Below are 27,937 nucleotides of genomic sequence, written 5' to 3' on the forward strand. Positions count from 1 at the left end.
ACCCCTGCCATTTTCTAGCTTCTTGGGACCTCAGTTTCCACACCTGTAAAATAGGGCGACTAAAGTTCATACTATCAAAAGTCCCTCCCCATTTTAAAGTTCTATGAACTGTTTCTTTAAAAAGCTAGGCAAGTTTTCAATATACAGGGTGTCTCCCCCCTCCTCCCAAAAATGTACATACACTTTGAATAATTATTAATTCCAATGGGTTAAATCTGAGAAGAAAGAAACATCAATTGAGCTATCAGTTATTAAGTGTGCATACATTTTTTGTGACACCCTGTATATTGGCTCATAAAACATGTTACTCTTTTTCATAAATTATCTGTTAATTATGTCCATTATGCTTTCTCCGTTCCTGTTTGGTCTTCAAATTATGCTGGTTTTGTTACCATCATACTTATTTAGCAAAAGTAAGGACCTTCAGGGCTCGGGAGAGGCAGTAACGTAGTCTGCAAGTCTGTAAAAGAGAGCTAAGTCATTCCATCTCTTCATGTCAGGATCCAGGTCCCTATTCCTCAGAATGACAATGCTGATGGAGAAGGTCCGAGAACTGAATCCCCAAGCCCCACCTCCTTACTGCCATCCTTGGGTCTGACTCAGTGATTTTTTGAGGAAGGTGACTAACGTGTGAGCCTCAAATCTGGGCAATACACATGGACCTGCCTTCAGACACACTTCTAGGATATCAGTGACATTAGCCACTCAGGGTTCCTTTTAAGTTCTGAGGGACAAAGTCAGATGGCCTCAGACAGCCTCTGACTTATGGGCCAATGATACCAATGAAGACAGCTTTAGTTGCTGATCAATTCTGCCCCAATAGATTCAGATTTGCTAGCCCTGCATTTGCCTGTCTGCTTTTCTTGGTGTCTTGTATATCCAGGAATGTACGCCCTACCTGGACTCTTATTCCACCTGATAATCCTATAACTTCATATCCTGTCTATTAAACTCAGCCCATCTATGGCGAAGCAGTGTTTTCCCGTCCAGCACAGATTAGCGCTACCTCTGCAAGAGCCCTGTTTCCATAGTGCTCAGCACAGATCTGGGACTAGGACTGATGAACAAATATTTCCTACAGTCCTACTGTGCGCAGAGCACCGAGCTAGCACTGGCATATCACAGGAATTATTGAGTTCCTGATGCCAGCTAGGAGGAAGAATTAGTAAATTTAGTACAAGATAAATTACTAACTTGATTTTCAAATTCACAAAGTTTTCAGGATTCTGGCCTCCTGTGAGAAAAAGTGGAGTCTTGCTGGGTGAAAAAAGCCCTGGTGGCAGCTGATAGGGCTCTCTCTACCTGAAGGTCTAAGGGCTTTAGGGGTAGGGGTGAAGGTCATGATGGTGTATGTGTGTATATGGGTGGATGTGAGCTAGAAAGATGGTATAAAGTCTTCCCTCAAGGGCATGTGAAGCCCAGGGCAGGTCTGGACTAAAGGCAATCCTAAGATCAGTGCTCTCCAAATGTTGTGTGACAGTCCATTTAGTGCACCCTGCAATCAATTTAGTGGCCCACGACCAAGAGTCCCTGAAAACAAAGTAGAAAAGAATAGAGTGGAATACTAAATCGAGCACTGTTTCATGAAATTTTAGTTTCTAGCCACTCAGGGTTTTTAGTTTATGTGTGTGTTTGTGTATACACAACTTTATACACACATATGTTCTAATCTAAAACATTCCTTGCTCTAGATCCAAAACAAAAATATTTGAGAAATGCCAATCAAGGAAAATTACCACATTTCCCAGTGAGTTGGGCATTTCGATGCAAGAGTCAACAACTGTTTATCAACACAAGCCATTGCATACGTGGCAGTCGCTTTGGCTTAATGAAGATGAGAAAGCACTGCATGCAAAAACAAGCTGAGAGCTGCCAAAGCCATTAACTAAGCTCCCAGGCACTGCCAAAGCCAGAGCCAATGTTCGTGCTGCTGAAGTCTCTATTTTGGCTTTAATCATTTGGCTTCTCGAGTATGGAAACTCTATCTTCAGAGAGCAACAAAATCTTCCATTTCCTAACTGAAGAAGGAAGAAAGTGCTATTAAACTCAAGACATTGTGGCTGATGAGCTTGGTGTTGGAGCACAACTTAAAAACTCATAATTTGTGACATAACCTTAAAAAAGGATTATGCTTTACCTTTTGTGTAAAAGGCTCAACCTTCAATAAAAGATGCATTCGCTATAAAATTTCATGCAGGACATCAAATCTGCACACACCAGATTCATTTCCCCTGAATCGTATAACTTGATATTTTTCAAGCGCCTTCCCTAGGACAATTTCAAAGACATGGGAGTGGCGGTGAAGTCACCACTTGCTTTCTGCATCAGACTAGGGAAGCTAACTTAGCTGACCAAGGTCAGATGCCGAGTGTAGAAACCAGGTCTTCTGAACTCATCTCCAGCCACCTAACGAGGCAGGTGCTCGGCGCCAAAGGCAGGCAGCTGAGGAACACTCTATTCCTCTCCCTCAGTGTCTCAGGGATTCCTTCCCTAGACCAATAGCCACAGTATTGATGAAGCCCTTGGGTATCAGGCAAAACACTGGGAAAGATTGTTCTGGAACCGAGTGGAAGTGCTATATAATGCTCCTTCACACATCATGTGGAAAATTTTGGAACTTGTCATTAACCTCCAAAACTCACAGAATGAAGACATGAGTAAATTCAAGAAAACTTTAGACCTATTAATTGATGATAAATTCCCAATGCTTACAGAGGACACAAAGATATTTCATAATATGTTAGTAATTAAATGAAGTTGATAGCAGAGGGGGCAAATACTATTTTTCCCCATAAATAATAATGCCAACAAACTTTATTAAACTTTGGGTATATGCTAGGCTTCAAGTTTTACATGCAATATCTCACAATCACTCTGTTAAGTTCTTTCCCACATTTTAGAGATAAGGAAATGGAGGCTCAGAGCGGTGAAATTTAGCGCCTCTAAATAATCCATACAGCCCTGATTGGACTTTAATAGTTAAAAATCCATGCGTATGTTGTCTCTCCAAGCTTAGCGGAAGCTCCATGAGGGCAGTGTTCCCGTCCTCTGCCTCCCTGCACCCCTTATGCAACTGACCCAACTGTGGTGGGAGCAGAGACACTTCACAACTACTTCCTGGCTGAGTTGTGGTTCTAGCTCATTGAAAGCGAGCAGATTGCCAAACGTTTAAAAGACAGTCTTTCTGTTTTGTTAATCCTCACCAGAGGATATGTTTTCCATTGATATTTAGAGAGAGCGGGTGGGACAGAGGGAAAGAGAGAGAGAAAGAGAAAGATCGATGGAGAGAGACACAGGAAACCCTTTGGTGCGTAGGCCGTTGCTCTAACCAGTGAGAACACCGGCCAGTAAAACACAGCCTTGTGTGTCTGAGCGGCACTGGTTCCCTCAAAGGTGCACTTTTCCTAGGACAACACCAGTGCTGACTCAGGACGGGTTATTTCGAGAAATATCTTCTGATAACTTGAGTGGAGGAAGCTCTCTGAACACAGGTTGCACTCCCCAACGCCCCTGACTTTTCAGTGGGAAACAAGTCACGCTCCTGGTCTGTCTGCAAGAAGAGCCTGCATCAGGGCGATAAGCCGAGTATTCCCTGATGGGTCCCACAGCCCTGCCACTTGAAAGATTAATTCCACATTCTGGCGCTGCCGTGATGTTTTATTCATTTGCTTATTTATTTTGGGGGGTGCAGCACACAGAGTCCTCAGCCTCGCAGAACCCACTCGCCCTGCGCTGGTCTGTGTAAGTACAAAGTGTCCCATGCAAAACCCAACCGAATCTCTGGGTGAGTTTCCCTCTCCCACTTACTAACAGAAAGGCTTCCAACTATGGGGGGAGAGGAAAGGAGCTGAGATCCCTCGTGTAACTCTGAAAGCCAAAATGAGCTTTACTTTATTTTATTTAAAAAAAATGTATTTTTATTGATTTCAGAGAGGAAGAGAGAGGGAGGTAGAAACATCAATGGATGAGAGAGAATCATTGATTGGCTGCCTCCTGCACCCTCTCCCCACACTGGGGATCGAGCCCACAACCTGGGCATGTGCCCTGACAGGGAACCGAACTGTGACCTCCTGGGTCAGAGGTCGACGCTCAACCACTGAGCCATGCCAGTCGGGCAAAATGGGCTTTCCTATAGATTCTAGAGTTACTGTCAGCTGCCACTCAACAACTGCTAGGCCACACAACTGCCAAAGTAGCTCACAACACAGGAAAGAAGGCCAGGTGAGGAAAGGCTATCAATCATCGTGCGGGACGGATCTAGCAGAGACTCTCAAAACAATCTTCAAAAGTCACTGATGACATCTGTGCCTCAACTCAGCTTATGAGGTAGAAAGAGAGACTATCGTTTGCAAAAGGGTCTCACGCCACTGTGGCCCTTAGCCCTACTTTTCGCACAAGCCCCATGACAACTCGCCACAGAGTACTATGTTACATGCAATTCCCTTGCCAGAGTGACAATGCACCCTTTCTCTCGTATTCAACAAAGCTTACTAAAAGGCATGTTAATGGGAAGGACTTACAGGGGGCTAACTCTGAATGCATTCTAACATTTTTTGAGAATTTAAGTACTTTACTAAATAATAACAGAGTATTTGGGGGATACATCTTTGTAGAACATGGCCATAGAATGGAGATGGAGAGCATTATGCTAAGTGAAATAAGCCAGGCAGAGAAAGATAAATATCACATGATCTCACTCATTTGTGGAATATAATGAACAACATAAACTGATGAACAAAAATAGATCCAGAGACAGAGAAACATCATTCAGAACATCAAACCTCAGGGAAGGGGATAGAGGGGGTAAGGGGGAGAGATCAACCAAAGGACTTCTATGTATGCATATAAGCCTAACCAATGGAGACAGACAACAGGGGGGTGGGGGCATGAATGGGAGGTGGGGGGTAATGGGGGAATAAGGACACATATGTAATACCTTAATCAATAAAGAAATTTAAAAAAAGGAAAGAAAATGGCCATAGAGGCAAGAAGCTGGAGGTCATTCTCTGATGTCATTATTAAGGGTAACAATGACTGCCTATTTCACCCCCCGAGCACCCCCACCCCCCACCCCCCGCCCATTTCCCAGTTTCAGAGGATGCGGCCTGGGCCTTTCTTCACATTTCACGCACTTACCTTTTGCACTGACTAAAGCCTAAAGCTTCCCAATCAAACAGGAGACTCTTCCGTGGGTACTTTGTCCCAGTCAAAGACAATGCCAGATGGGAGGATGCGTGCATGGCCCACCTGATGAGTTCAGCAGGGCATCTGGTGTTACTGTAAGAACATCTACAGTGTGACTCAGGGTAAGTCCGGGCACCGTTGGGTTGGCTCTTGATGTAGTTCTAATTCCGGTAAGGAGAAAACGGCCAGTGGAGCCTCCAGCTCAGGATTCTGCCTCTGACAGTTGCTCTGAGAAGCTGTGTGTGCGACAGCATAACTGCCCTCCATGCCACCCTGCCTGCTCTCCTTCTTGCCCCATAGGTTATCTATCTATACCTCAACTCACTTCATTTACACTCACCTCCCACGTACGGCCCCAGGTGAAGAGACATAATCTTTCATTAAAAGATATCAATAAAAAAGGAAGGGAAGTGAGGGGGAAGAGATTAGATACTTAAGTTCCATTCAGCGTTTTCCAGCTTCAGAGGATAGGAAAACAGCCTATCAGAGAAGTTTTATTTCCCCTCTGACAAAAGAAAGCTTTGCTGAGAACTGCACTGCAGAGCATGGGTGCTCAGGCAGGCAGGGTGGGGCTGGCAATCAAAGCCTTATGGACCCTGCAGACCTTGGCCAAGGCCTCCTCTCCTGCCCATCCCCCTCTCCATCAGAATGTACGTAGGGCAAATGCCAGACACTGATTCCAGGAAAAATAGACTGAGTCAGAGTCATCACCTGAGGAACCTATCATAGCCAGTATTTTGCCTGAATCTTATTTTGCCTGAATCTTATTTACAAGAAGAGAGAAAAAGCAATTAGATGCGTGCCAGGAAAATAAAATCTGTCCAGATACCAAAGACTTCAGTGCAAATTATTTGCAATCTCAACCAAACATTGCAAGTTGATTTTTACTTCACTTCTATGAAGGGCAACAGGAGAGCGAGTGTTAGAGAGACATTATCAGCAGCAAAGTACCATTCTACTCCTGCATCTGACTCCGGGAAACACTTGTTCCAGCCAAAGCCATGACTCATCCTCTGCTGCCAGTCACAATAGGAGCTCCATTTGCTGCAGTTCCGCAAACCGTGCAGCCCTCCTTACAAGAAAAAGCTCTGCTCTAGCATTTCGGAAAGATTAAAGTCAGCACAGAAAATGGAAAATTACTATCACCATTTTACGCTAAAATTACTATCACATTTTACCAAAACACAATTTGAAAGCACCAAAAGCTTTAGTCCAGAAAAATCAGCAAACATTTCTGCATTTGTTTGTTTTTGGTTGCTTTATTTTTTATTTTTTGTTGTTATGAAGTGAATCCTACCTAATAAAAGAGTAATATGCAAATTAACCATCACTCCACAACACCCACCAGCCATGCCCACCAACCAATCAGAGCAAGTATGCAAATAAACCCAACCAAGATGGCTAGAGCCAAAGAGAGCAGGAGGGAGGCTTGGATTTCCCAGGCAACGGAGGAAGCCAAGCTTTCCACCTGCCCTTGCCGGCCTAAGCCTCCACTCAAGGCTACAAAGTTTCAATTATAGAAGGTAAACAAATCCAAACAGAAATGGTGGCAGCCAAGGAGCTAGAAAGAGTGGGAGGCTAGGGTTGCCCCTGGCAATAGAAGAAGTAAAGCTTTCCGCACACCTTGGCCGGCCCAGGCCTCCGCTTAAGGCTACAAAGTTTCAATTATAGAAGATATACACAAACCCCAACAGAAATGGCTGCCAGCCACGGAGGGAGCAGGAGGCTTGACTCCACTCCAGGCTACAAAGTTTCAATTGTAGAAGGTAAATAAATTCCAGATACCAGGGCCTCTGCTTGGGTTGCCAGGGGGCGTGGCTGGCCTACAAACCACCACAGGCCTCTCGCTCAGGCCGCCCCACGCCCCAAGGGAACCCCCACCCTGATCCAGGACACCCTTCAGGGCAAACCAGCTGGCCTCCCACCTGTGCACCAGGCCTCTATCCTATCTAATAAAAGAGTAGTATGCAGATTGACCATCACTCCAACACACAAGATGGCTGCCCCCATGTGGTCAAAGATACTGCCCCCATGTGGACACAAGATGGCCACCACAAGATGGCAAGCAGGGGAGGGCAGTTGGGAGGCACCAGGCCTGCAAGGGAGGGCAGTTGGAGGCGATCAACCCTGCAGGGGAGGGCAGTTAGGGGTGACCAAGCTGGCAGAGGATGGAAGTTGGGGGCAAACAGGCTGGCAGGGGAGCAGTTAGACATCAATCAGGCTGGCAGGGGAGCAGTTAGACATCAATCAGGCTGGCAGGGGAGTGGTTAGGGGGTGATCAGGCTGGCAGGCAGAAGCGGTTAGGGGCAATCAGGCAGGCAGGCAGGTAAGCAGTTGGGAGCCAGCAGTCCTGGATTGTGAGAGGGATGTCCGACTGCCTGTTTAGGCCCGATCCCTAAACAGGCAGTCGGACATCCCTCGAAGGATCCCAGATTGGAGAGGGCTCAGGCTGGGCTGAGGGACACCCCCCCTCCCCCGTGCACGAATTTCGTGCATTGGGCCTCTAGTATTATATAATAGGAATCAGACACAGAGAGATTATTGGGGAAATCTAAGATTATTCTACACAGCCATTCAAGAGAAGTGATAGAACTGCTAGCAACTGTATTCCAAAGATAATTGGTAGAGTCCTTTAATTTACATTCATACTTCCATTTATTCAGCAATTTCTTATTGCCTGTCCACTATGAAAAAGACTTGATAGGAAGCACTAGGATACCCCTAATAGAAGATAAGAAGTAGTATGTTCCACAAGAAGGGGATGGTTGTTTCAAGGAGGGAATTATCATTTCAAGATAAGGAAGGCTTTCTGGTACAAGGGAAAAATGAACGGGTGAAGGAAGGATGAATAAAACATGAGATATTCAGAAATCAGGGAAATCTCTTTCAGAATAATGAGCACAAAGACATGAAGGTGAGAAACGGAGGGAGTCAGGGAGCAGCGAGTAGATCGAGTGTCAGAGCAAGTTGCCAGGGCCTTAGCCAGGAGTGGCACTGGATTGTGGGAAATGTGTGCAGGCTTCAGGAGCTGTAACAGTCAGACCAGACAGGACAGCTACAGGCCTGCGAGGGGGTGCTGGAGGCCCACTTCTGGGCCAGGTGTTCACCTGCTAGTTGCTGGACTGTCAGGGCTGTTAAGGAAGACTTACCACAGTAGGGCGCTGGGGGAGGGAAGCATTCAGGGGGTTGGGAGATGTGAGTACAGAGTATGTCTGAATTTTACCAACCAATACAGCCATACTGATGTATAGCAGCTGAATTCCAGTTCTGTCTATTGTTAAAACATAAAAAGGCAAAAGCTAATAAAAACTTTTGACTTTCTAGTCAACTTACATACACAGGGTGGGCAAAAGTAGGTTTATGTTGTTCATATGGAAAATAATACAATAATTAATAAATAATAATACAAGAATAAACTCTGTTTCGCATACTTACAATTGTAAACATATTTTCGCCCTACCCTGTATAATCCTTTAGGGATTTAGCTGAAATACAGTCAAATGTGGTCCTAGCAAGTCTGGCTCAGTGGATAGAGCATCGGCCCTCAGACTGAAAGGTCCTGGGTTCGATTCCAGTCAAGGGCACCTGCCTTGGTTTTAGGCTTGATTCTTGGCCAGTTGGAGTATGTGTGTGGGAGGCAACCAATTGGTGTGTCTCTTTCACATCAATGTTTCTCTCTGTCCTGTCTCTCCTCCTTCCTTTCACTCTCTCTAAAAATGGAAAAAAATACCCTCAGATGAGGATTAAAAAAAGAAATACAGTCAAATGTGTTCTTAAAATGTATTAATTAAAAATATTACATTAATTTAATAATGCCTATAGTTTTGTTAAATATCAATCTGGAAATACCATGATATTCAATTCTGATATTTTATAAATCAAAAATATTCTAATTGTTTTAGATAATTATCTTTACTATTTTATCTTCTCACTCTTTCTGAAACTCATATTAGTAATATATCAGACTCAACGTAATATTCTCCACTGTTTTTATTTCTCTCACCACCTCCCATCCTTTTGTTTTTAATTTTATTTTTTGGGGGAAATTTCTGCAACTTTATCTTCCAACAGTTTTATGGAACTACTTGACTCTTAAATGATTAATTTCCAAGAGTTCTTTTTTATCCTCTGAGTGAACAGCAATCTGCTTTTTTCATGTGCACAGTATCTTTCTCTTATCTCTGAGGACATTTTCTTTGAAGTCTTCTTCCGCTCCCTGCATTACTTCCAAGTCCTCTGAGTTCTTCCCTTTTCCTGCTTCTTCACTTGGGTTGCTGCCTTTCATGCTGGATGCTTTAATCAAACGTCTACAGATTCTTAGCTGTCCATTCTTATTTAATAACTAGAGGCCTGGTGCACAGGATTCGTGCACTGGTGGGGGGGCGTGGCCTGTGTGGATTGGCCCGCTGTGGGAACACTGCTCATCCTGGACAGCTGAGTGGCTGTGGACCTGCCCTCTGAACGGCTATTCCCTGGTCCAGCATCTTACGTGGAGCCGGAGCACTCTCCTCTCCAGGGGACCCGGTCGGGGCTGGGCCCAGGGACAATAGCACTGAGAGGCAGCGGAGTAGGCCTCAGTCCCACAGCGGCCATGAACCCGCCTCCCAGCCTCCGGGGTCAGCTCTGCGAGCCCAGTGGCGGCACTGTGCAGCCTGCGGGCATCAGAAGGAGGCGGCAGGGAGTGAGGAGGAGGAGCCTGGGGCGAGGAGATGATGATCGCAGCCTGGGTTCCTGCCCGTTGGCCCGGTGTTTGCAGCGGGAGCAGCCGCTCATCCCAGTCAGCCGAGCGGCACGTCCACTGTGGTAGCACACTGACCACCAGGGGCAACTCCTGCGTTGAGCGTCTGCCCCCTGGTGGTCAGTGCGTGTCATAGCGACTGGTTGATGGGTTGTTCTGGTTGTTCCGCTGTTCGGTCACTGGGCTTTTATTATATAGGATGAAGCACTAAACATGAACTGGTAGGCTTCGCCATGGAGTATTTAGACAAAAAGCCACGTGTTTGTTTAAAGAAAAATGTAGCACATTAGTTAGGTTACGGGCTAAGTTGCTACATCAAAGAGGCCCCCAGACAGAACAACTCAAACAAGTTAAGATTTTGTTTCTTTCTCTTTTAACATTCCTTAGTTGATGGGTGGTGCTGCATAGGCGGATGCTGCTGCTCTTTCTATTCTATTTGCTGCTCCACTGTCCCCAGGGTCCTGTCCTTGCCTCTCCAGCATCACACCCACACCCTACCCTTGAAGGGGAGAAAGAAAGGGGAAGACAAGCAAGTTTCTTTTAAAGCAGTGAAGTAGAAGCTGCTCATACCACTGGTAAGAATTCAGTTAGTAGTCTAACCTCACTGCAGGGGAACCTGGGAGATATAGTCCTATCTAGGCAGTCAGTTTCCTTGCCAAAACTTGGGGGGGTGTTCTATTAGTAAAAAGGTTTAAGAGTCAGAATAGAATGGGGGACATTAGCGTCTTCTCCCAACTTAGGGCCGCTCAAATGCCAGTATCTCCAGGTTTTTCTCTGGGGTGGTTCATTTTCTCTAGAGATAGATCCTTCAACTTCTCCTGCACATCCAGGTTGCTGGGACTCACTGTCTGGTGTCCAAGCTCGAGCTCCTCGCTCCTACCTCCTCTGTGCCTGAAATCTCAGAGTCTGCTGGCCTCTGCTTTACCTCCTCCAAAGAATGAACTTCTGATTTTATGTGGGGGTGGAGGAGGCCTGATTATGTGTGCAATGGGGTACAACTGCTCCTCGGACAGACTTTCTCCTGAACTCCCCATTCTCAGCTTCCCACCCCACCCGTCTCCATTGGTCTCCGGTGCCTTTATTTTTAAGCTGTTCACGGGTTCTTTGGGTACCTGCATTGTGGGAACTTTCTGCTCTCTTAGCATTCCTCTGTCACTTTTCAATCTTCACAAATCCTAGCATCCTCCAAAGTGACATCTGCCTTTCTGTTTCTTGTTCTCTTTATTGAAAAAGGAGAAGGAAGTGAAAATGGCTTTACTATCTTGAAACTAAAAATATTTTTTCATCCGTACATGATGCTATCACTGGAAATTTTATCTCATGCCACAAACATCCATTTGCTTAAAATAAGAACAGTTTTATTTTTCCGTTCATCCTGTGGGTATATACTCATGATTCTCCACAAAGTAACCACTAATTGTGTTTCATTTTAAAGTGATTTTTAAAAGGCTTATTTGTAATGATATCTAAGACTTGCAATTGTGAAGTCATTTCCCACTCCCACCCACCCCCCCAAAATATTTACTAAATCTGTATTGAATTTCTTCGCTTCTTTTGTCAAACGACCTCTATAAACATAGAAACCAGTGGTGACAGAGGTAATCATGGGCCACTGTGTCTTTCCTAAACAATTCTATGTGGTCCAAAATAAAGTAGTTGAGAGAGCGCTCTGTAAAATAAAAGGTTTTTAAAGACCTGCAGGTAAGTCAACTCTCTTTGTTCTGAAAGATAATTTTTCAAAATAAAAATTTACATAAAAACTATAATTTGGCATAAAAAAAACCCCGCACTCTCTTTCACTTTCTTATGTTTGCCCATGGCAGGCCACGTTCAGGGCACACCGTCTTCAGCTTCTCCCTCTGGCTACCTCCTCCTCATCCTTCAAAACGAATTTCCGGTGTCGGCTCCTACAGGAAGCCTTCCGTGACCACCTCACAGAGCTCTCCCACAGGCTGATCAGGCGCTGCGCCCGGCGCTCCCTGTAAGTATCGTTTACTATAGGGTAGTCACCAGTTTACTTGCTGAACTGTGGGCCCCTGGAGGACAAGGTCCGTGTCCTATTTATCTTTACATCCCTGGCATCTGTAAATCAGGCCTGCAGCACAGCAGCTGCTAGTTATATATTCACTTACTGAATGAAAAGGAGGAATGCTAGTTTTCAACTGGAAGTAAAAATCCCTCAATGAAGTCGGAAGCCGAGAAATCAGGAGGAATAATTCACCTTGGTTACTTTCAACCACCCATTCCCCCTCAGTGAATAGGAAACTCAAGTAAATGGAATTTCAGAAATAGATATACTAGTACCTGGGAGATTTAAGCCATTGGCTTGCTGGCCAGATAAAAAGATGCATAAACTTGTACTTTTGGTATCTGTATTAGTCAAGGCCTTTTGGTTGCAATAGATGGAAATCCACCAGGTTAAAAATGGGGGTTAATGAAACCAGAAAACACAGAAGTTCTATCCTGAGCAGTCACCGTGAGGAGAAGAGCCACAGAGGGTGAGCATTTCCGTCTGCCCTTTTCCATATGTCACCTGGGCACATGGAAGAAAGAGGCAGCTGCTCTAACGTGGACTTTGACCTGTAGATTTGTTTTTGTTTGGGGGAGGCAGCAAAAGTTATACTCAGAGACGATTTCTGTCACTGCCAGTGGTTCATTGTGGAAATTGTAGTACTTTCACAAATGTACAGGATAATCTCTCTTAATAAGCCAAATAAAGAGATACACCAAACAAATGACAGATTAATCACACTATTGTTCCAGGCAGGGTGTGTGTGTGGGGGGGAAGGAATAAAGTCCAAATTTCATGAGGTGTACCTTTTTAAAAATATATATATTTTATTGATTTTTTACAGAGAGTAAGGGAGAGGGATAGTTAGAAACATCGATGAGAGAGAAACATCGATCAGCTGCCTCCTGCACACCCCCTACTGGGGATGTGCCCGCAACCAAGGTACATGCCCTTGACCGGAATCGAACCTGGGACCTTTCAGTCCGCAGGCCGACGCTCTATCCACTGAGCCAAACCGGTTAAGGTGAGGTGTACCTTTTTATATGAGGAGTACTCAGGCTACTTGGCAACCAACCAAAGAGCCGATTTCCACTGCTGGTAGGTGGGCAAGATGAGGAGGGCCTCGCCAGGACAGAAGTGAATGCCCCAAGGGCCCTCAGAGAGTTTTGAGGTCAGCAAAGAGTTGCCCTGCCCAAACTCAAATTCTCCAATAGTCCTCACAAACTCTTGGTACTTATAGTCCAAATGTCCCCTTGTTTCTCCACATGCTTCTCTTTTTTTTTTTTTCCACATGCTTCTCTTAATAAGCCCCTCTGCAGCTGGGCAGCTGCACAAAAACGTGCAGCTACATTTACTGACAAGATAGTGAGCCACGAATCAAAAGTTATAATGAATCCAATTCTTTGCACCTAAGGTCCATTTCTCTTAAACGTTGTTATAGCACCTTATGTGCAAATAAATGGACATTAGGTGCAAAAACACAGACTAATCATACTCATCATTGGTTCATGCCTGGCTCTCTTTATTTGTTCATACAAAGAAATTAAAACATAGTAATTGTTTTTCTTTTTTAATAAAAATAAATTAGACTTTCCCCTGGCTGCCGGCACTGGCTTCCCTCTGGCCCCAGCTTCATCAGGATGTCCAGAAGATGTCCAGTCTAATTAGCATATTACCCTTTTATTATTATAGGTCATAGATATATTATATTTAACATAGCATATCCCTCCAGGTGATAGTTGAGATTTAACTCATTCTTTCTACTAGCTGTACTACAATTTATTTAACTTTCTCCCATTAATGAACATTCAGGTTGTTCCAGTTTTTTCTTTTACATCACTACGAGCAACACTCAAATAAATATTCTGGTTCATTTATCTTCGGGTGCTGATGCTTTTATTTCTATAACAAATTCCAAAGAAGAATGGCATTGCTGGGACAGAGTGTACTCACATTTTAATGTAAAGGTTATAGCAATTCATATTCCCACCAGCAATGTTTGAGATTTCCCTGTGCCCTGAACAGCAACATATCCCCCCTCCCCAATGGGTAGAAAATGGTCTCAACATTATGCACTTTTTATGTTTAACATATAAACTACATATCATATGTTGCAAACTTTTTTTTTTGCCTTTACACTTTCTAATGGCATATTTTGCAGCACAAAAAGTTTTAAATTTGAGATGGTAATATGTATCAATCCTTTCCTTTGTTTTAAAAGCTGAATATACTGTCAGTGGATTAGCACTTGAGGGCATGGGAGTGGTTAAATAGACTCATCTGGACAGGTTGTCCTTTCTACGCTGAGTGCCTGAAGTATGACCTTCAGGTAGTACCTGGCTGCCACTGTCCAGGAGACCGTACACTGTGTGACTGGGTTCTAGGAGTGGTTTGCCTGATACCGTTGTTCAAAATGAGCAATTCCATTCCCCAAAGAACTTAGCTGTGCTGATGGAGGTGTGAGCTGGTATTTAATGAGTCGGCAGCACTACAAAACATGCTAATCTATTTCTTGTTCCCCCTAAGGAAATAAAAATAGTCTTCAAAATGATCTTTCCATAGACACCTCACAAAAGGCAAGTTTCTAAGTTCTATAATTTCATTTTTCCCAAACAGAATCCTTTAGTGGTTTATGCAAATCCAGGCAGCTTCAGCTTTAGAGGTCTTATCTGTTTTTGATGAAAGCCATGACTTGACAAATGCCCATGATTTATTGCTTTACAGCATCTGGTCAGATATGAATTGATAAGAGCTTTTACAATTTCTTACCCTACTCCCCTTGTATCTTTTCAAGACCATAATCTTGCATTTTTCTTTTTTCTCCTTTTCTCTCATTTCCCATCCTTTATATTTTATGTAGATTTTAAGTTAACTGATTTAGGGCCCATACTAATTATATATGATCAATATAAAGGCAGATTATATAACTCAGTTAAATATAATTAGTGGACGAGCAGATTCAAGACATAAAAGATTATCAACGTATAGGGTAGTGTGTTAGTCTAATATGATTCCAACTGCAATTCTTACAGCACTACTTTATTTTATTTTATTTTATTGATTGATTGATTGATTGATTGATTGAGGTAAGTCTGCTTTTTACTAACTACTTGAGAGGGATGAAGCGGGAGGAGTGGGTGGCTCCATTGCCAGGCCTGCCGTGCTTCACTGGCTTGCAGGTGACGGAGAACTCACCCAGGTAGTGGCCAATCATCTCAGGCTTGATTTCCAGCTGATTGACGGTCTTGCCATTGTAGACGCCCACCATGCTGCCCACCACCTCCGGCAGGATGATCATGTCCCGCAGGTGTGTCTTCACCACCGCTGGCTTCTCCAAGGGCGGTGCCTCCTTTTGGCCTTGCGCAGGCGCTTCAGAAGCGAGTGCTGCCTCCTTCCCAGGCCCGGGTTAGCCGCCGCCGCTGCTGCCGGGCACCGTACAGCTGCATCCACTGCTCATAAGACATGCCAAGCAGTTGATCGAGATCCACGCCACCGTAGGTGAACTTGCGGAAGGTCCGCTTCTTCTTCTGCTCCACTTCCGCCATCTCGTCTGTTCCTCGGAAAGGACAACCCTTACAGCACTATTTTAAATGCGATATAGAGCATATTGCTTTATCTGCAGTGTTCTCCCATATAAACTGTGTGCAAACTCAGGAAGATGGCATCAACTTGGCAGAACAACAGAAGTAAAACACCAGAATGACCATCAGGATCCCAGGACGGTGTAAGAGTGATGGATTGTCTTTAAGTGGAGGATCTATTAGCAGATTCCCCCCCCCCCTACTTTTCTATATTTTCTAGGGGTGTCTGACCATATTATATTGAACATGCATTTTGATGTGAATCCAAACAGCACCTAACTGAAGATATCTATGATGTTCAGAAGATATGATAGTCTCTAATTTGCAAGGCATGTAGTGACTGTTTGTTGAATAACAGGTGACAGAATTCTATGCCACACATCTAGCACATGCTTATCTGTATTCTTATATTTTGTAGCAAAGTCTTAGGCTCATGGAAATCAGAATTGGAAGAGATGTTAGGACTCATTTGGTCCACTTGCTTGCAAATACTTTTAGTTCTAGAAGCCTTTATCTGAAATTTTATATAGAAACCTACTATCTAAAAGTAAGAGCAAGCCAGAGCCCTACCTACTTAGCCCTCCAAGGTAAACAGGCCCTAAATGACAAAAATCTTTAAGAGACACTGTTTGAAAACCGCTGATTTGATTCAACCCATTCACTTTTCCAGAAAAAGAAGCTCAAGCGAGGCCATAAAGCCAGTTAGCTGCAGAATCAGATCTTCTGACTTGGAGTCTAATCTTTTCCAACACAACACTGCTTTTCAGGTGGCCTCAATGCTCTACAGACACAGGAACAATGCCTCACGCCCGTATCCCTCCCAGGCCAGCCCACAGAGCAGTGCTAAGAGCATCTTTTTAACCAATTGATATACACCTGTTATTCAACTGGAAAAGGAGAGATGACCACCCAAGGTTAATTATATACAGAAAAAGCTATGCATGCTTTTTATTTTTATTTTTTTAAATATATTTTTATTGATTTTTTACAGAGAGGAAGGGAGAGGGATAGAGAGCTAGAAACATCGATGAGAGAGAAACATCGACCAGCTGCCTCCTGCACACCCCCTACCCGGGATGTGTCCGCAACCAATGTACATGCCCTTGACCGGAATCGAACCTGGGACCTTTCAGTCCGCAGGCCGACGCTCTATCCACTGAGCCAAACTGGTTTTGGCATCTATGCATGCTTTTTAAAAAGGAGCTAAGGATCCTTTCAGTCTCCATACCTAACCTCCTCAGTGGCACCAAGGACATTTCACAAGACCAATAAGAGTAAGATTAAGAAGTTAAACAACAAAGCAGCTGAGGTATGTAATAGACTTAAAACCAAAAGCAGGAACAAGATGTATATTGAAGAAACTTCTTCCTGCCCAGAGCAATTAATGTGGTGAACACATGGGAGGGGAAGCAAATTATTTTCAAGCTTTAAAGGGAAGATAAAAGGCATGAAGAAATAATAAGCAGTAAGCCCACAGGGCAAGGGCAAACAGGAGGGCATGTTTTTCTTTCTTTCAAAAGGTATTTTTATTGCTCGTAGTAATTGCTCAAAGTTTTACACTGTTCCTTGTTTTCCATCAATTACGGAGAGACAGAATAAGACATCCAGAGGGAATCTGCATAGCAGAGACATCAATGCAAGCAATGGGGATGAAAATGAGCTCCCGAAATCTGGTACATGCCTTAGCCCTAGCTAAGTTTACAAAAAGGCAAGCTTCTCTTTATTCACAAGGTAGCATATACTAGTAGTTCTCTTAGAAATGATGACTATAATGATGATCATGAAGTGGCATTTGTATCGGTGAGGGAACCACAGGGTATATGTTCACTTAAGTTGGATTGGGAATTTTCTGCTGTGTTGGAGCTATTTCTCCAGCCTGTACCCAGCATAGTACAAGTTCTCTTTGGTCCATTCTTGTGCTACTGGGACAAGCTTGCCTCCTGTCTAGTTTCTCCCGTACAATTCAGTTTGCTCATGTCTACAAGCATATTCATTCTGATTTACCACTGTCAATGCCACCGCAATTTCTGACATATGTAGAGAACTTTTTTGTATGACTTATAGGACATTTTCTCATTTTACCTTCATGACATCTCTGTGATGGGTACTTGCATGTGACAGATAAGGAAACTGAAACTCCATGGATGACAATGATGACTCCAAAGCTTCATGGTTAATAAGTGGCAGGATCAAAATACGAACCTTGAACTTTCAGGTTTTATTCTTCTACTAGAGGCCTGGTGCACGAAATTCGTGCATGGGGGGGGGGCGTCCCTCAGCCCAGCCTGCACCGTCTCCAATCTGGGACCCCTTGAGGGATGTCTGACTGCCCGTTTAGGCCTGATCCCAGTGAGATCGGGCCTAAACAGGCAGTCAGACATCCCTCTCACAATCCAGGACTGCTGGCTCCCAACTGCTCACCTGCCTGCCTGCCTGATTACCCCTAACTGCTTCTGCCTGCCAGCCTGATCACCCCCTAACCACTCCCCTGCCAGCCTGATTGATGCCTAACTGCTCCCCTGCCAGCCTGTTTGCCCCTAACTGCCCTCCCCTGCAGGCCTGGTCACCCCTAACTGCCCTCCCCTGCAGGCCTGGTCACCCCCAACTGCTCTCCACTGTAGACCTGAGTCCCCCCCAACTGCCCTTCCCTGCAGGCCCAGTCACCCCCAACTTCCCTCCTCTGCCAGCCTGGTCACCCCTAACTGCCCTCCCCTGCAGGCTTGATCACCCCCAACTGCCATCCCCTGCAGGCCTGGTCCCTCCCAACTGCCCTCCCCTGCTGGCCATCTTGTGGTGGCCATCTTGTGTCCACATGGGGGCAGGATTTTGACCACATGGGGGCAGCCATCTTGTGTGTTGGAGTGATGGTCAATTTGCATATTATCCTCTTTTTAGATAGGATTGCAACCTACTTTCCACTAAACCACACAGAACACCATCAGATGTTCCTTACTGTCTTCTTCTTCTTTTTTAAGTATATAGTCACCTTTATTATAATTCACAAATGCATCAGAAAAGAATTAAATAAAAACAGCATTTAACTTGCATGGGCTTCTGCTTTCTGTTCATTCAGCTATGCAATTAGAAAACCAACTTTGAGGATAAAAAAGCGAAGTATCATTTTAGTTTCAATTTTTTGTATCACACATTCTGAAAAGTTTTCTGGGCCTTTTCAAGGACCAATAATGTCTTAATAAAGCTGTCCTGCCCTAGCCGGTTTGGCTGTGAGTAGAGCGTAGGCATGCAGACTGAAGGGTCCCAGGTTTGATTCTGGTCAAGGAAATGTACCTCGGCTGCAACCAATAGATGTGTTTTACATTGATGTTTGTCTTTCCCTCTCCCACACTCTCTAAACCAGTGGAAAAATATCCTCTGATGAGGATTAAAAAAAAAAAAAAAAGCTGCCCATGCTCAGTGCCTTCTGTAATTACTTATAAATTTCAATGGGCCATGCGGCCAATGGAACATTCTATTAGTCTACCAGTTAATACAGATCTGGGAATGACAGAATTTGCATTTCTTTTTCCTTTTACTCCAAAGGGCAGCTACTTATCTTCCAAAAACAGCCATCACTTTGGAGGAACCCAAAAAGCATTGTTAACTGCCAAAAAGGTGAGGTGGCTCCTCTTCTTTCCCAAATCAAGTTATTTAGAATCTTGACTGAGGCAGACACCAGGAAGTGAGCAAAGGTCTCCCCCTGAAAGCCCTTACTGTCTTCTTGACGAACTCCACAGCCTCAGCGTGGCTTTCCAGTTCCTTCACACATGGGCCCTTTCCTGTCTAACCTTCTCTCCCACTTCTCTCCCACATACTCTAGGTGTGTGTTCATAACAAACCTTTTACCTAGAATGTACTCCCTTCTTTTCCTTTTACCAAATTCTATATAGTTTTCAAGGTCAGCAGAATGTTGGAAGATACAATCTTTCAACAAAAGCTATGTCTGAATTGCACATTTTAACATTTCACTATTTTCAATATAATTTTTGGTAAAACGTAGTTGTTATATTATTTATTTCTAGAGGCCTGGTGCACGAAATTCATGCACGGGGGTGGGGGGGGTGTCCCTCAGCCCAGCCTACACCCTCTCCAATCTGGGACCCCTCAAGGGATGTCCGACTGCCCGTTTCTGCCTGATCCCAGTGGATCGGGCCTAAACAGGCAGTCGGACATCCCTCTTACAATCCAGGACTGCTGGCTCCCAACTGCTCACCTGCCTGCCTTCCTGATTTCCCCTAACCGCTTCTGCCTGCCAGCCTGATCACCCCCTAACCACTCCCCTGCCAGCCTGATTGATGTCTAACTACTCCCCTGCCAGCCTGTTTGCCCCCAACTTCCATCCTCTGCAGGCCTGGTCACCCCTAACTGCCCTCCTCTGCAGGGTTGATCGCCTCCAACTGCCCTCCCTTGCAGGCCTGGTCCCTCTCAACTGCCTTCCCTTGCAGGCCTGGTCCCTCCCAACTGCCCTCCCCTGCTGGCCATCTTGTGTCCACATGGGGGCAGGATCTTTGACCACACAGGGGCAGCTATCTTGATCTTGTGTGTTGGAGTGATGGTCAATCTGCATATTACTCTTTTATTAGATAGGATAGAGGCCTGGTACACAGGTGGAGACCAGCTGGTTTGCCCTGAAGGGTGTCCTGGATCAGGGTGGGGTTCCCTTGGGGAGTGGAGAGGCCTGGGCGAGGGGCCTGTGGTGGTTTGCAGGCTGGCCACGCCCCCTGGCGACCCAAGCAGAGGCCCTGGTATGTGGAATTTATTTACCTTCTACAATTGAAACTTTGTAGCCTGGAGTGGAGCCAAGCCTCCTGCTCGCTCAGTGGCTGTGGCCGGCAGCCATTTCTTTTGGGGTTTGTGTTCTTCTATAATTGAAACTTTGTAGCCTGGAGCGGAGCCAAGCCTCCTGCTCGATCCGTGGCTGCCACCATTTCTGTTTGGATTTGTTTACCTTCTATAATTGAAACTTTGTATCTTTGAGTGGAGGCCTGGGCCAGCCAGAGTGTGTGGAAAGCTTGGCTTCCTCTGTTGCTGGGGAAACACAAGCCTCCCTTCTGGTAGCCATCTTGGTTGGGGTTAATTTGCATACTCGCCCTGATTGGCTGGTGGGCGTGGCTTATGTAGCAGAGTGATGGTTAATTTGCATATCAATCTTTTATCAGAGAGGATAACACATGAGTTAAGTTATTTTATATTTAATTATTTAATGCATTGAAGTCTTGTTTCTGTTGAATGGTAAAGGGAGGTAAAGGGAGGTATTATACCATTTGGTGGTAAAGGGAGGTATTATACACTTTTATTCAAGAACATGTACTAGTGTTTAGAACAGAGTAGGTACTCAATAACAGAAATTAATGATTTTTTTGGTTTTTGTTTCAATGCAGTGCCTAGCATTATATGAAAATACTAGAGGCCCGGTGCATGAAATTTGTGCATGGTGGATGGGGGGGTCTCCTTAGCCCAGCCTACACCCTCTCCAATCCGGGACCCCTCAGGGAATGTCTGACTGCCGATGTCTAAACCGGCAGTCAGACATTCCTCTCACAATCTGGGACCACTGGCTCCTAACTGCTCACCTGCCTGCCTGCCTGATCGCCCCTAACTGCCCCCCGTGCTGGCCTGGTCACCCCTAACTGCCTCCCTCGCTGGCCTGGTTGCCCCTTACTGCCCTCCCTGCTGGCCTGGTCACTCCCAATTGCCCCGCTCTGCAGCCTGGTCACCCCTAATTGCCCCCCACCCACTGGCCTGGTAGCCCCTAACTGCCCCCCACCCCACCGGCCTGGTCGCCTCTCACTGCCCTCCCCCCTGCTGACCTGGTTGCCCCTAACTGCCCCCCCTGCCAGCCTGGTTACCCCTAACTGCCCCCCTGCTGGCCTGGTTGGCCCCAACTGCCCCCCCTGCCAGCCTGGTCACCCCATGCAGCCTGCTGTTCAGTCGTTTGGTCGTCCCTCACTAACCCTTCTGCCGGCTTGGTCGCCCCATGCAGCCTGCTGTTCAGTCGTCCATCTGGTTGTTTCGGTTGTGACAGCCCTGGCTTTTTATATATCAGGATTATCACTGAAATGACTGGGGTAAGGAGAACAAGGCAGAATTTTCATCTTAGACAGACTGGGGTACTTGAAAGTAGAAATTCAAACCTGAAACTGGGTACACAGTGAAAGCAGACAAGCAGCAAGGCTGACTCCATGCTCCATATATAGCTCCAGCTTAAGAAAGAAGACTTGCTTCAATACTGGGCTAGGACTGAACCACAGGTGGAGCTTAAGTAGCCCCTAGGAGGCACAGAAAAGGAGAGGGAGATAAAAAGAGAAAGTGATCAGGCAGATCACTGGTGGGCTGTGTCCTATAAAACAGTTACCTTCTACAAGACAGGTTGCACGTATGATATATAACACATCTGTTGCTGGTCATGGAAAATAGCTCTGATTTTAAAATTCCACACTTGTTTTTAAAAATAAAGTTTTATTGGGACACAGCCACACCCATTTGTGTAAGCACTACCTATGGCTACTTTTGCACTACAAGGCTGGAGTTGAATAGTTGCAACAGACCTTAAAATATCTGGCCCTGTACAGGCCTTTGCTGACCTGTGCTCTAAAATCTAGCTCTGCTTTCCAAAAGGAGATTACAAAGCAATTTTTGGCAAGGAAGACCCAGAAGCAGCCACTGATTCAGAAAGGCCAGAACATTTCCTTTTGTTACTGACGAGCCACTGCTCTGGCCCTGAACCCATCACTTGACCATTCTGCCTTACTGTATCTACTTGTGATGCTGAGATTATTCTACCCATTTCTGTGTCTTGGGTCTGAAATTTTCTAGCATTTGTGTACTGTGTGTAGCTATGATTATTCCTTAATGCTCATGTGCATATGAAATGTTAGGATAGGAAAAGAAAGAATGTGTTATTTATACAATGGTCAGTAAAAGTAGTTATAGCAACAACTTGCTTAAATGCCCATAAGGAAGCAGCAGAATTTATACAAGTATATCTTTGACATTATGTTTACCGATTTCAGTGGATTCCTTTCTTAAATGGATTTCATAATTTTTCTCTTATCAACAGAGTATATAAAATATAATTTAACCTTAAACAATTTTTTTTTTTGCTGACTCAAAATCATCATAATGAAGTTATTGCATTACAGCCCTCTGGGGCTACTAAGGAATGGAGGCTAACTGAGCTAACACAAAAGAGCCAAGAAAACTGATTTCATTGTTCTTTTATCTGCTTTCCTCTTTCCTTCACTCTTAGGAGCCATTCTGCAGTGGAGTGACAAGATTGGGAAGATGTGATCTAAATCAACTACCAATCTCATGCTGAAATTCCTCCATTTAAAAAAAAAGTGCCCATCTAATGGAATGGTCTTTGTCTTGGTCTATTCAGGTTGCTATAACAAAATACCATACACTGTGTGGCTTATAAACAACAGAAATTTATTTCTCTCATTTCTAAAGGCTGTCCATTTGAGATCAGGATGCCAGCATGGTGGGGTGAGGGCCCTCCCATTTTAGTCTCACATAGTGGAAGGGGCACGGGATCTCTCTAGGGTCTCATTTATAAAGGCACTAATAATCCCATTTATGAAGGCTCTGCCTCATGACCAAATCATCTCCTAAAGGCTTCCCCAAACCATTACCTTGGGCATTAGGATTTCGACATATGGATTTTGGGAGAAGACACAAACATTCAGACCACAGCAATCTGGTCTAGTTTAATTAACCAAATCACAAAACAGTTACAATGTGCCTCCTCTGGGCCAGTCATAATGTTATTCAGAGATGATTAAGACATGGTTTCCGTGCTTAGGAAGCATAAGATTCCAATCTTGGTAGAAAGCCCCATGTTCTCATATAAGATTGCATGTGCATAAGAAGGGCCCACTTCTCATAGCTTCACATTTTGCTCATTCAACTCTACCTGATAAAGCCATTTCGCTTTCAGGGCTCCATCACACATCTGTTATATTTTCTAATGACATTGAGAAATGTCTACATAGGTAAGAAGAAAGTTCATAAAAAAAATAAAATAAATCTGGGGGAAAAAAATAAAGAAGAAGAAAGTTCATGAGCGGTCAGCACACTTGCTTTCCAGGATCAGGATTCTGCCTCACAAAAGCTTTGCGATGTGGTTTCCAAGCGTAAGTACCAGCTAAAAATGAAGGCTTTTTTGTGTTATACCGTAATACCTCAAAGAATCATTTTACAAAAACTGATGTCCTCATCTTGAATTACTTGCTAAAGGTCCAAGAGGACATTAGGTAGACTTCGACATGACATTCCCACTGCACCAATTTAAAATTCCTGTCTCCATTTCACAATAATGAGCTAAAATGTTTTTATTACCTAATAAAGCATGGTAAGCCCAGCTGTAAGATTTTTCCTTTATAAGAAGAATTTACCACATCATGATTCAAAACCAAATATAACACAAAGGATATGGGGTTCCTGGGAAAGAGAAAGATGGGAGGGAGAGAAGAGAGACATAAATGAAAGAGAGTGAGGAAGAAAGGGTTCAGGAAGGCAGAGAAAAATGGAGGCAAGAAAAAAAAAAGGATAGAATCAAGAAGACATAAGAGATAGATATTGAATCAAGGTGTCTTTATTCAAAACTTACAATGTTGTGAGAAGATCACAAATGAAGAACTATTTACCTCGTTTCCTTACAAGAATAAGGGTGTGAAGAGCCTAAGGTTTACTATCAGACTCCCAACTCTCCGTAGATCTGATACCAACTGATCACACCTGGCTCCTAGCTCCAGGGCAAAGGAAGCAGGTATGTCGCCTGCTGCCAGGTAGTGCTGGAAAAGCTGGACTTAAGCCAAAAGCAACTATGTGGTAAAACAGTCCTAGCAACTGAGGAAATAACAGGTTTGAACCAGGATTAAGTAAGTGGAAGGTTTAGCCAACACAATAGAAAGGAATTAGATGGATAAAAGACTGGGATAGAGTAGGTTAAATCACTATTTACAGATGATATGATGAAAAACCCAAGAAAGTCAACGAGAAACTACTAAAACAGAACAGAATTTAGCAAGTCTGATGGAGTATGAATCAAGGCCATTCATAAATAACAAAGAGATGTAATAGATGAAAATACCTCAGTTATAACGGCCAAAACAACAAAATTCATAGGAATAAACTTAATGAGAATCTGAAGGACATATATGAAGAAAACGTCAAGACACTTCTAAAGGACAGGCATGTGACCAAAAGGAAGACATACCATGGTCTTGGGTAGGAAAACCTGACACCAGGAAGATATCATTCTCCTTAATTTAACCTAGAAGTCAAATGCCAATCATAATAAATAAGAATAGCAAGGAAAGCACTGGGGAAAAAAGAGTAATAAATGGAAACTAGCCCTATCAGATATTAAGATGTTTTATAGATACTCAATAATCATAACATTATTGCATGAATTATATATAGATCAACAGAGCAGAATAGAAAGCCCCAAAATAAATCCAAATACATTTGGGGTTTTTATATATGATATGAATGGCATCTTAAATCAGTGAGGAAGACAGGCCATTAAAAATCATTGGTTGGGATAGCTGTGTAGACAACTGGAAAAAGATAAATTTGGAACCATATTCACACTATACACCAAGATAAAATCCAAGTGGAGCAAAGATTGAAATGTTAAAAATGGAAGAACACACCATCTATGAAGTAATCTTGAAACAAAATCGAATCTAAATTTGATAGCACTTGGCTTGATCCAACTACCAATTTAAAGAAAATACAGAGGACAGAGGAACATATAAACTACACTGCAGGAATGCAAACAGCAAAATCCAGACTGTGGGAGACTCTATGGACACACTCATGGTGGAATACTCCAGTAAAAAAAACAAACAAACCAAGAAGAGTATGTCTGGTAGACATATTTGTTATAAGGGGGGGAAATATAGATTGACATATTCTTGTATATTCATAAAAATATTTCTAGAGAGATTCACAGAAAATTAAAGCTGTGGTATCTTGGAACGGGAGAAATTGTCATGAGAAATATGGTAGGAAGAAGAGTTCACTTTATAATTTACAAACTTTTGAAATTTTGACCTATAGAAATTCATTACCTATTTGAAAAAAAAGCTAAAAAAAACCCAATGAACTTCAAAAAAGCAGCAGCTCTTAACCTTATAATGACCATGATAAAAGCTCCTGTGTAGAAGTTACTGAAGAGGTTAACAGCAAGCAGCCAAGGAATAGTGAGCACCTGAACCAGGCGTCCTCAAACTATGGCCCGCGGGCCACATGTGGGTGTTTTTGCCGTTTTGCTTTTTTACTTCAAAATAAGATATGTGCAGTGTGCATAGGAATTTGTTCATAGTTTTTTTTAAAACTATAGCCCGGCCCTCCAACGGTCTGAGGGACAGTGAACTGGCCCCTGTTTAAAAAGTTTGAGGACCAGAGGAGACGAGATCGACCCCCGGACCGAGCAAGGCCCGCGCGCTGCTGCATCCCTGCGTCCCGCTCAGATGTCCCGCCACCATCGCCATCATGCCCAAGAGAAAGGATGAAGGGGATGCTAAAGGAGATAAAGCCAAGGTGAAGGACGAACCACAGAGAAGATCTGCCAGGTTATCAGCTAAACCTGCTCCTCCAAAGCCAGAGCCCAAGCCTAAAAAGGCCCCTGCAAAGAAGGGAGAGAAGGTACCGAAAGGGAAAAAGGGGAAAGCTGATGCTGGCAAAGATGGGAATAACCCTGCAGAAAATGGAGATGCCAAAACAGACCAGGCACAGCAAGCCGAAGGTGCTGGAGATGCCAAGTGAAGTGTGTGCATTTTTGATAACTGTGTATTTCTGGTGACTGTACAGTTTGAAATACTATTTTTTATCAAGTTTTATAAAAATGCAGAATTATTTTTTTTTAAGCTATGTTGTTAGCACACAGAACACTTCATTGTTATTTTTGAGGGGAAGGACATATAGTACTAATAGAATGTCTCCAAAGCTGGACTGACATGGGGGTGGGGGGGAATACCTTTCCCTTCTAGTTTTGAGAAATTTCCTCTTGGTTCCTGGGAGGAGGGATCTCTTGATGTTGACACACATTAGCCATCTTGGCACAAACACTTTGTCGTGTGGGAAAACTAAAATTCGTTTTTATGTCCTTTTCTCCCTCTCCACTTTAAGCATAGACTTTGGCTGTCTTAAGCCCAGAGACCTATTGGGACCTGACCCCCAAAAATTGATTTCCAGTATGTTGGGCGATCTGGACTTTCCAGTGTCACCATTGAGATGGCCTCCCTCAAAAGAGCAGCAGTTCCTTTTTAGATTGTGGATCTACAGATTGATATTCTCTGCCATTTTCATTTCATTTCCTGAAAGTCAGGGTCGGCTTGTGAAAAGTTGTTAAACAACATGCTTAATGTGAAATGTCAACCCTCACTCTAAACTTTCCCTGTTCAGAGCATCAGATTAAGACTTCATTGGGTTTTATAGTGGCTTTCTGATTTTGGTAGTTCATTGAAGAAGGGAGTTTGAAAATAGTTGTATACTGTTAACGATTGTCTGCCCATGTCCTGCCTGAAATACCATAATTGTTTATGAAAAGTATCTTTAATAAAGCTGGATACAGTTTGAAAAAAAAAAAAAGTTTGAGGACCCCTGGTCCTGAACTAAGGTAATGTGTCTTGCTTTTTTCACTGGAATATCTCAACAATTTCCAAATTTATTTTCTCGACTGCAGTCTTGTACCTTCCAAACCATACTCCATGTGGTTATTGGGATGATCTTCCTAAAATGCAGTTCTAATCATGTTTAAAAACTTTTGAGGGTTTCCTCAAAAAATTAAAAATAGAACTCCATATGAGCCAGCTTTCTATTTCTGAAACTGACAACAAAATTCCACTTCTGAAGAAAATGAAAACATTAACCCAAAAAGATATCTGCATCTCCATGTTCACTGTAGCATTACTCACAACAGTCAAGATATGGAAACAACGTAAGTGTCCACTGATGGCGAATGGAGAAAGAAACTGTGGTATGCACACACACATGTACACACATACATATACAATGGAACATTATTCAGCCATAACAAAAGAAGAAAATCTTGCCATTTGCAACAACATGGATGATCCTTGAGGGCATTATGCTAAGGAAAATAGGTCAGAGAGAGAAGACAAATACTGCATGATTTCACTTACATGTGGAATCTAAAAAAGAAAAAAAGCACAAGTTCATATATACAGAGAACAGATTGGATGTTGTCAGAGGTGGGGGATAAGTGAAATGGGTGAAGGGGGTCAAAGGTATGAACTGCCAGTTACAACATAAATAAGTCACGGGGATGTAATGTACAGCATGGTGACTATAGCTAATAATACTGTGTTGTACATTTGAAAGTTGCTATGAGAGGAGATATTAAAAGTTCTCATCACAAGAAAAGATTATAACTATGGTGACAGATATTAACCA

General features: G+C 43.7%; 2 protein-coding genes and 1 pseudogene across 3 annotated transcripts in view; 1 reads left to right on the forward strand and 2 right to left on the reverse strand.

The window, feature by feature from the left end:
• CRACD (capping protein inhibiting regulator of actin dynamics) overlaps nucleotides 1-27,937 on the reverse strand; it is a 115,502-nt gene that overhangs the window by 61,498 nt on the left and 26,067 nt on the right.
• LOC307104510 (small ribosomal subunit protein uS19-like) lies at nucleotides 15,022-15,500 on the reverse strand (annotated as a pseudogene). The gene has a single exon. The product of its transcript is annotated as a small ribosomal subunit protein uS19-like (transcript).
• On the forward strand, nucleotides 25,931-27,112 carry LOC307102380 (non-histone chromosomal protein HMG-17-like). Its single transcript, XM_079775938.1, has 2 exons — nucleotides 25,931-26,288; nucleotides 26,651-27,112. The coding sequence occupies exon 1, from the start codon at nucleotides 26,015-26,017 to the stop codon at nucleotides 26,285-26,287; it is 273 nt and encodes a 90-aa protein (XP_079632064.1). The 5' UTR covers nucleotides 25,931-26,014; the 3' UTR covers nucleotide 26,288; nucleotides 26,651-27,112.

The sequence above is a fragment of the Cnephaeus nilssonii genome (genome assembly GCF_951640355.1).
Source record: "Cnephaeus nilssonii genome assembly, chromosome: 1".
Taxonomy (NCBI): domain Eukaryota; kingdom Metazoa; phylum Chordata; class Mammalia; order Chiroptera; family Vespertilionidae; genus Cnephaeus; species Cnephaeus nilssonii.